Source organism: Rhineura floridana, chromosome 4, assembly GCF_030035675.1.
Source record: "Rhineura floridana isolate rRhiFlo1 chromosome 4, rRhiFlo1.hap2, whole genome shotgun sequence".
Lineage (NCBI taxonomy): Eukaryota > Metazoa > Chordata > Lepidosauria > Squamata > Rhineuridae > Rhineura > Rhineura floridana.
In genome coordinates this window covers 84968116-84977008 of record NC_084483.1, presented here as the reverse complement: position 1 = coordinate 84977008, position 8893 = coordinate 84968116, and the positions used below count along the sequence as shown (strand labels likewise).

General features: G+C 43.8%; 1 protein-coding gene across 5 annotated transcripts in view; it reads left to right on the top strand.

The window, feature by feature from the left end:
* The first annotated feature begins 2093 nt into the window (after positions 1 to 2093).
* Positions 2094 to 8893, top strand: part of SNX3 (sorting nexin 3) — a 35101-nt gene continuing 28301 nt past the window's right edge. The window contains exon 1 of one of the 5 annotated variants that reach the window (XM_061623533.1): positions 2094 to 2538. In XM_061623533.1, coding sequence (XP_061479517.1) covers positions 2389 to 2538 — 150 coding nt within the window. In that variant the 5' untranslated portion in view covers positions 2094 to 2388. Of the gene's footprint in view, positions 2551 to 8089; positions 8208 to 8893 lie in introns of those variants that run through there. The other 4 variants (XM_061623531.1, XM_061623534.1, XM_061623535.1 and 1 more) reach the window with 4 other exon arrangements.

The window sequence follows — 8893 nt, the reverse complement described above, 5'->3', positions numbered from 1 at the left end:
CCTTTTGAAGATTTTCCTCTTTCAACAAGTCTTTTAGGTTGAGACCTATCCCAGTCTGCATCTGTGTCAGAATTGTTTAATATGTTTTTTTAATGATGTTTTTAACCCTTTTTTAAAGTTTTTTTTTTAAAAAATGTTTTTAATGCTGTTTTGTTTTAATGTATTTTAAGATCTGTTTTTATGATGTTTTAACACTTTAAAACTTTGTTTTGCTTTGTTTTCCGCCCTGGGCTCCTGCTGGGAGGAAGAGCGGGATACAAATTAAACAAATAAATAAATAAATAGTGTACATTGTAATTCATTTGTTAATGTTATTAATAAGTTAATGTATCAGTTTTATTAATAAATCTATAAATGGCAGGTCAGCTCCCGGATCCCATCAGCACAAGGATTTCTGCTTGTGCAATGGGACTTCCCCTCTCTCCTGTGCCCTACCCAAATCTGCTCCAGAGGGTTGTGCAAGCAGAAATCCTTGTGATGGATTGTTCATTGACCAAATACTTGTTAATCATTTTTACTTATTAATGTTGACTTCGTAATAAATAAGCACTGGATACAAGGATGAATGGTAAAAGATATGGATGTCAGCATTATGACAATTCATTCTTTTTAACTGATTTATCAGAAACCCTTTGAATGAAAATGGCAGGGAAAAGTCGGGCCCATGGCCTTTGGCAAATGACAAGATGGCACCCTCTGACTCCCAATCCATGCATAGAAGACAACCAGACTGGTATTTCAATACTGGCAACAGGATAGTACACTCCACCTCAGCAGTGTTGGCTGTGTGTGTTTGTGTTGGTTAATTTAGTTTAAAGCAGCACCACAGGAGCAGAGTAACAGCAGATGTTGAAATGCGAGTGTGCCAGCGTGTGCGTGCGTTTACCTAAGAAAGCAGGCTTTTACCCTGCATCAGCATCACTGAGACTTGACATTTAATAAAATAAGAAAAGTTACTTTATTTATAGAAATACATTGTAGATAGAAAAGCATACCTAGTTCTAACTAACTAAGTTGGAGGCGTAACACCCAGGTGCAGGAGTTAGCCCCATGCTAGGAGAAAGCAGAGACAAAGGGATGTCTCCTCTCTCCCGGACAGTCGGAGAAGGAAAGGAGTGGAAAGGGCAGGAGGAGGAGGAGCAGGTAAGCTTCCCTAAAGATGTCACAGTCTAGCGACAGAAGGAAGTCAGTCAGAGCATCACAGGTAAAGGTAAACAAGCCTATCCATCTGGAGGACCCTAGCTCTATCTTCCTTCTGGAGCATAAACAAAAGAACAAAACAGGAGTTGCTCTTGCCCTCACTTCCAACAAGCAGAGGGCACAAGGTTAGCTGTGGGGGCAGAATAAGCCGCATGGCACACACAGTTCTGTACTCCATTGCCTTGTCGCCATCCCCTGCCTCCCGGCATCTGTCGCTTGAAGTGTCCGCCTCGCTTTCCGTCGTGGTAGGATGGTAGGACTGGCCTCTGTCACAAAGCGTGTGCCCTGAAATAGAGCCGCGCCTTTCAAAGTGCGATCTAGCACGAAACGGGCTTCACTCTCCATGTAACGTATTGGGGTCTCCAAGAGCGGGTTCTAGCAGAGGAATACAGGCTTCATAAAACCTTACGTTTTGCAGAGTGAAGTAGACCTAAGTGCGTGCCTCACTCTGCAGATGATCGCTGCTTTACTCTCTCTGCTGTATTTTCAAACACACGGGCCCCCCGTTGAAAGCACAATTTAAGAGCGGCTGGTTGAAAAGTCAGTAATCTCACAGACCTTTCCGCTTTCCATCACCACGCTAACGATGTTTACATATATGCACATAGGGACATGGCTCATTTACCGCCGTGTTTCAAAACGTACGAAGGAAAATACGCTGAGTAACCACTTAACCTTATTCTCTCAGCCTGCATTCGTGTCCGTCCGCCCAGCTGTGGGGCATTTCGAGGATCACTTTGGCTTACTAGCCCCTCCCCCTTTCAATTCCGGCGGGCTCTCAAAGAAAATTCTCCAGGCTCCTCTTCTCCTATAGCCAACCACTACTTATTACGGTGCATTGTAGGAGTTGTAGTTCACTACGGCGGTCCCCTTGCATCGTGTTGAAGGGGTAGACCGCTGACAGGAAGACTACAAGCCCCGTGGTGCTTTGCGCCTTGTAGGGCTCGCTCCCTCCGGGTGCGGGCGGCGGCTGGGCCGGAGCGTGTCGCGGGGGCGTCACGTCGGCTGGTTGCCTGTGAATAAGAAGGCGAGAAGGGGACTACGGTTGGGCTGCCTTGTTGTAACGCCCGAGCGACCTGTCAGCCTTCTCTTCCGGTTTCAACAACCCTCCACCCCCGGTATCTCCTGTGTCTCTGCGATTCTCCGACTGATAGCGACTGCACAGGCGCAAGTGGGAGGGCGGGGGAAATGGCTGAGACCATCGCGGACACCAGGCGCCTGATCACGAAACCGCAGAACCTCAATGACGCTTACGGGCCCCCAAGCAATTTCCTTGAGATCGATGTCGCCAACCCTCAGACGGTGGGGGTTGGTAGGGGCCGCTTCACCACCTACGAGGTTAGGGTCAAGGTGAGAGTTCCCAACGAGGTAGCATCCATCGTCGCGGGGCGGGGAGAGAGTGAAGGCTGTGTTGTGCAGGAGAAGGGTCCCTGCTGGAGGCTCGGGTGTATCTACTGTGCTATGGAAAGGGTAAAGGTGACTTGCCTGTGCAACTTCGACATAGTAGGGCCTCTTTACTCCTACTCTCACCCACAAGCCTGCGTCTTGTCTGGGGGGTGTAAAGTGCTGAGTGTCGCCCAAACTGAAGAGTTTAGTTTTCTTCTCTTATTCCTTTCTCCTCTTCTACACAATATAGAAGGGACAGATCTGCAGTGGGCAGCCCATTGGCTCCCTGGTGCATCTTTAGTGAAGATGCTGCAGTTTCAGGCACATTTCTTTTAGCATTCTTATCTGGCAAGCCTGAGGCTGACAGTGGCATCTTGTACAGTTGAGGGCTGGGGAGGGGTGTGTGTATTCAGAGTCTTTTTTCTCAGTTACTTGTGGTGCTTGGTCCTATGTGAATGCTGTTAACTCCATATTTGGACATGAGGAAAGGACTAATGCTGAGCCCACACATGCCAAGGTTTTGAATGCACATCTAGATCCCAGTGTGGCTCCATCCAGATGCTTGTAACTGAAAGTGTGTACAGTATATGTGTGTTTCAGTGTTCCTTATCTCTGCAGTCCAGAAGTCTAGAGTGCTTTAACTGCACTGTTCCATGCTGGGCCTATGGGCGTATCAGTCGTGCTAAGTAGTACATGTACCTGGCTTCCTATATGCATTGTGTGTTGGGACTCCATGATACTTCTGTGCTTGTTATTCATGACAGTACTTATACACTTTGCTGTAAGTTTATACAGGGTGAGAACAAAGAGAACTGTGCTATGAGAAGGGCCGAGAGGAGAGACTAGCCTGATATTCCTTGGAAGCTTTTAAGCAGAACATAATTGTTATTTGTCTGTCTACCTGATGTCTACTAACTGATGGTATAATCAGTTCCTCTGAATCAACTATTTGGGTCCACTTTTTCATTTTGGTATATCTGTACTTTGTTTTTCTTTACAAAAGGGAGCCCAAAACAGCCTTATTCATGAAAGATATATATTGTTTTGACTCTTTCATATCCATGTTTCCTTGTTGACAGCCTGGTAGTGTTCCCTGCATTCCTGTAACTTAAAGGCTAACCAGGGAATTTGTTCTATGGTTCTACTTCTCATTCATAGTGTTAACTATGTCTACATGATGGCAAAAAGATTGTCTCAAGGCTGTGGAGTTGATAAAGTAATGTCAACTCATTCTTTTGGGAAGGTGTAAGGTGTGGTGTAGTGGTTAAGGTGCTGGACTACGACCTGGGAGACCAGGGTTCAAATCCTCACACAGCCATGAAGTTCACTGGGTGACCTTGGGCCAGTCACTGCCTCTCAGCCTCAGAGAAAGGCAATGGTAAACTTCCTCTGAATACTGCTTACCATGAAAAACCTATTCATAGGGTCACCATAAGTCGGGATCGACTTGAAGGCAGTCCTTTTCCATTTTCTTTCAAGGTCTCCTGTGACTGCAACAGTGGACGAAGGCCCACCACTGTTTCTTGGTTGTCAGTTGTGGGTTTGGAACAGCTTGGTAGGAAAGAATAAGGATTTCTCTCTTTCTCTTCCTCTGCCTCCCCCCCCCCCCAAAAAAAGTTTTCAGGTCATGGAAGAACTGACAGGTAAGGACTGAGCAAGTAATATTTTGATGTTTCATCCCCTTGGATGCACAATTCCCAAATTTATCAGGAACAACACTTTGTCTAAAGGTGTTTTCTCCCATCCTTTGTTTATGAAAATGTTTTTAAAATTTAAACAAACTTCTTAGTGTAGGCTTTACCTGAAACAAGGTATCTCTTGTTCTTTGTATTTACTTACTCCTGAACTAGTTGTTCATTTCCAGAAAAGTTGAGGGTGACAATGTAAACTATATCTATTGGCCAACATGTTTATAGATTACTAAAAGTAGGTAAGGTATCTGGCTTAACTTTATCTTAGCTGCTTGTGTACATAAGTGGGGCAGGAGGAAGAATGTATGTGCTTAGGTTGTGTACACTGGATAACTTGAACACATCGCTTCACATTCAGAAGGTCCTGGACTCAATCTATTTCATTGCCATCTGAAATATCTTGATAGGTAGAGCTGGGGAAGACCCCTGCCTAAGATCTTGTGAGAGCTACTTCCAGTTGGCACAGACCACACTGGACCACATAGATTTATTATTGTTATTATTATTTGATTTGTATCCCACCCTTCCTCCCAGCAGGAGCCCAGGGTGGCAATCGATGAATACTTTAGCTAGGAATAAGGTAGTGTAATGAGCTGAAGTACTTTTGCTTGAACAATCAGTGTGGCAAAACGTCACCAAATATAGTCATGTTTTCTTTTTAATTGGTTGAATTGCCAGTCTGGCATTTGGTTTCTGTGCAGTCCCGCTTGTTGCTTGCACTTGTATCTTTTTCCAGTCAAAAAGCTTAGGATATCTTGAACTGTGTGATAAGTGAAATTGTGTCTGCTGATACAGGTGTAGCCTCTTAGATATCAAGGCATAGACCACACAGAAATGTCTTTTATTGCCTTTATAAAATGCTTGGATTTGAACCATGGAGAAACAAAAATATTGGTAAATATTACTGACTGGGGGTACTAACTAGGCTGTCCCAACATTGAAATGTGCCTGGCAGTGCCAACCCCAGCTCATCTGTACAATATGTTCTCCTGGTGTTACTCCATCACGTCAGTATTGTGTGCCATCTACTGGACCTGCCTTTGGAAGCTGCAGAGTGTAGTATTATAGTGAAGACCAAATTGCCAGATCAAAATCTAAAACACTGCACCCTTTTCATCAGATGGAGATGGTAGAAAGTGCTCTTTGCTTTGCTGTTTATTTATATTGCTGTAAATCTGGCTACCATGTACCCTGGCACAGTGAACGTTCTTGAAATGGGAAAGTTGGGTTTCCTCAGTTTTCTGACATTTAGCCTTATAACTGCTGCCTGAGTAGGACCAGTCTTTATTAATTTTGTATCTGGCTCTTCATGGACATGAGCCTGCTGTTTAGATGGCTATCCCATTTTATCTTAATCCTGTCATGTAGATTAAATACAGTACTTCCCAAGGCAACCCAGTAAACTTTGCACACACTCTATTTTGTTGTTATTCAAACTGTGGGCCAGGACCCACCAGTAGGCCTTGAGCTATTTTCAGCTGGGCCTCAGTGCCACAGCCTGCCCATTGCCTCCTCGCTTGCTTGTACCCAAGCGGTACCATAGGCTTTTGGTTGGACCAGTGCTTTGCGTGCTGAGTAAAGGTGGCCAAGAAACAGAGAAGTGGAGGTGTGTGGGAGGATAGGAAGGTCTCTCTCCTCTGAGGGGGAAAAGGGCCAAGAGGACGTGCTGAAAGAAATTAGAAACTGAGATAAAAGGATAATATGTGTTATTAATATTATTATTAAAAACTTGGAAACAGAAAGGAAGGGCATAAGAGGGAAACTCTTATAGGAGGAAGAAGTGAATGTAAAAGGCCTAGAAAAGAGGGCTGAAAAACTAGCAGTTTGGGAGGGGGTAAGACTCGACAGGGGTGAGGAATCTCCGGTCCAAATATGGCTCTTGAGGATGTTTTTCTCTAAACTATATCCACCTGCTATCATATGTAACATCAGGTGTGGGGCAAGTAGAGGCATGACTGGATTGATTGTGCAACAGAGTTCTCTGTGGGAACTGATTGTACAGCCATCCCTCCAGAAATCAAGCTTGGGGTCACTGCCCATCAGGTTAGAAGCGATGACTTCAAGTCTGCTGGTCAGCGGCATTTCAGAGCACCGCACAGGACTCTTTGCAAGGCCTGTGTTGTGCTTTGATGTCCTGAAAATCATCACCTGATGTTACTATGATATCAGGTGGTAGGTGGGTGACCCTGTCCACCTGTCAGATGTGGCCTGTGAGGGGTGGAGAAGGTAAGGATCTGGCCAGTTCAGGTTCTCTACTGCTAAGGTACAAGTTTAGTGTGATAGAAGGGTGGGAGAAGAAATTACAGGGGATGGGTAAAAGTACTTCAAGAAGTATCTGTAGGTGGAAACGAAAAAATATTTTTAAAATGTGGGTGGACAAGAAGTACTGCAAAGTGGTGTGCAGAAAAGCTCTAGCAAACTTACTTGCTGAACCTTACCTCTGTAGCTGATGGTTTCCCTCTTTGGGGTTTATGTGAAGGTGAGAAGAGAAAATACTTATTAATGGAGAATACTTTACTATTTTTGTGTTAATACTCAGAATGGTAAGAGAATCAGAGAATCAGTTCAGAATTGGGCCCACATCCACAGAGTGCCTTGATCTAGGAAACCACCCCAGGCATGATCATACATTATTTTTTGTTTACAAGCAGCAGGGTGGGGGGAAGCAATCCCCAGATTCAGTACACCACTGAACAGCTGCTGGAAACAGCAATGGGAAAGGACAAGTGTCTTAAAACGTCCTGCTTGTGGCCTTCCCAGAGTCATCTGGTTGGTCACTGTGGGGAAACAAGATGATGGACTAAATCATTGGTCTGACCCCCGCTAGACTCCTTATGTTCTAACTGCCTTTTGAACTATGGTAGATTAACAAGTAAAAGATTGGCTTTATATACTTTAGATTAGTACTTTTGCCCCTGTGGAACAATCTACCCCTTTGTCCCTTAATTACTAGGCAGCAGAAGCAACAACAGAATAAATTTTCAATGTCACCTGTGCTGGACATATGATGTTGTAGGCCATAAGGTGCTTTGAAACTTGCCATCTAAGACAGCAGACAACATTAACAGAAATCCTGAGTGCTTTATAGTGTGTGTATGGGGGCAGAGGGGAAGGTGGCAACTATCAAATCTTCCAGATCATGCTAATATATGAACATGGAATACCAGGAAATAATATTTCTCAAATCAGATTTTTTCCCCTGCATATAGATCTCTGAACTGGATATTTAACTTGGCCTTGGCAGGAAAAACTCTTGGCTCCTAAATTTTTTTTGTTTTAAAAAAGCTTCTCTTTAGTTGTCAACTAAAAATCAGAGTATGACCTAAGTTGCATCTACATCAATAAACAGAGCCCCAGGAAACCTTGAGTCTAGAATAGTCAGAGGTTTAAGGAAGCCAATAGTTAAAAATACAGAGTGGAGCTGAACTCCTGTTAATCAGGAGCCTGCCAGTTACTATTCAAAGAAGGTGGATGTTTAAGCTTGGCTACACCTGAAACTGTTGGAAACCATTGTCAGTTGGTAGTCTGATTTCCGATTTCCCACAATATAAAAATTGAAGATAAAGCTGGTAATTGATATTTAAGGTGGGTAAAACTTGCCATGTATCAGTCTCTATAAATTAGTTCAATTGTTCAGTTACAGACTTGGCAACACTAAGTTGCTAAACACAGCTCTCCAGGTAATAGTACAAAGCTGTTTACTTAATGGCGCCATAACTGAGTCAGAGTTCAAGCTACAGTGAAAAGTTAAGGCTATTGGTAGATAAACCCACTTTTCTGGGAGGATAGTAGTGTCATCTACATAGAGTTAAAACCTTCCTATCACCTGTAATTAGAGATGGGGAGGGGAACGGAAAACTCAGGGGAAAACAATTTCCCCCCTCAATTTTTCTGTTTTTTTCTGGGCCTTCACACCTCTATCTGTAACAGGTAAACTACTCTCTTCTAAGGGCAGCATCATTGAAATTGGGGTGGGGGTTGACTAGGACTAGCATTAGCAAGCAGATCTTTTTTCCAGGTATCGGAAGCTGGAACAGAATTAGTTAAAATGGTCAGGTGGCAGATCTGATCCTCTGCAAAATATCTGTATGTAAAAGTGCTGACCTAAACCAGATGATTGGGAGTAATGGCCAAAAACGTGGCTTCAAATTATCAAATGCAGTGTTATCAACTTTCCTCTTCTCCCAGGCATTTTAGCATGTGTTCTATAATGTTTTAAATTTTTAAATTCTGTTTTAAATTGTTTTTAAAAGATGTATTTTAAATTGTATTTGTTTTTAGTTATTGTAAACCGCCCAGAGAGCTTCGGTTATGGGGCGGTATACAAGTTTAATAAATAAACTGCAGCTCACAAAACCTACCATTCCATACTGCAGGGTGGGGAACTGGATCTATTGGCCGGATCCTTACCTTCCCTCATCCCTAGCTGGCCAAATTGAACAGGTGGGTGGGACCGCCCACCAGTCCATCATCTGACTTTGCAGTGATGGCAGGTGACCTGATTGCACCTATGTGGCTTGAATTAAACTGTGCAGGCACAAGTTGATGGTCGGGGCTTTGAAGTGCCACACAGGGTTCTGTGCATGTTCTGATGTTCAGATGATTGTTGATGCTTG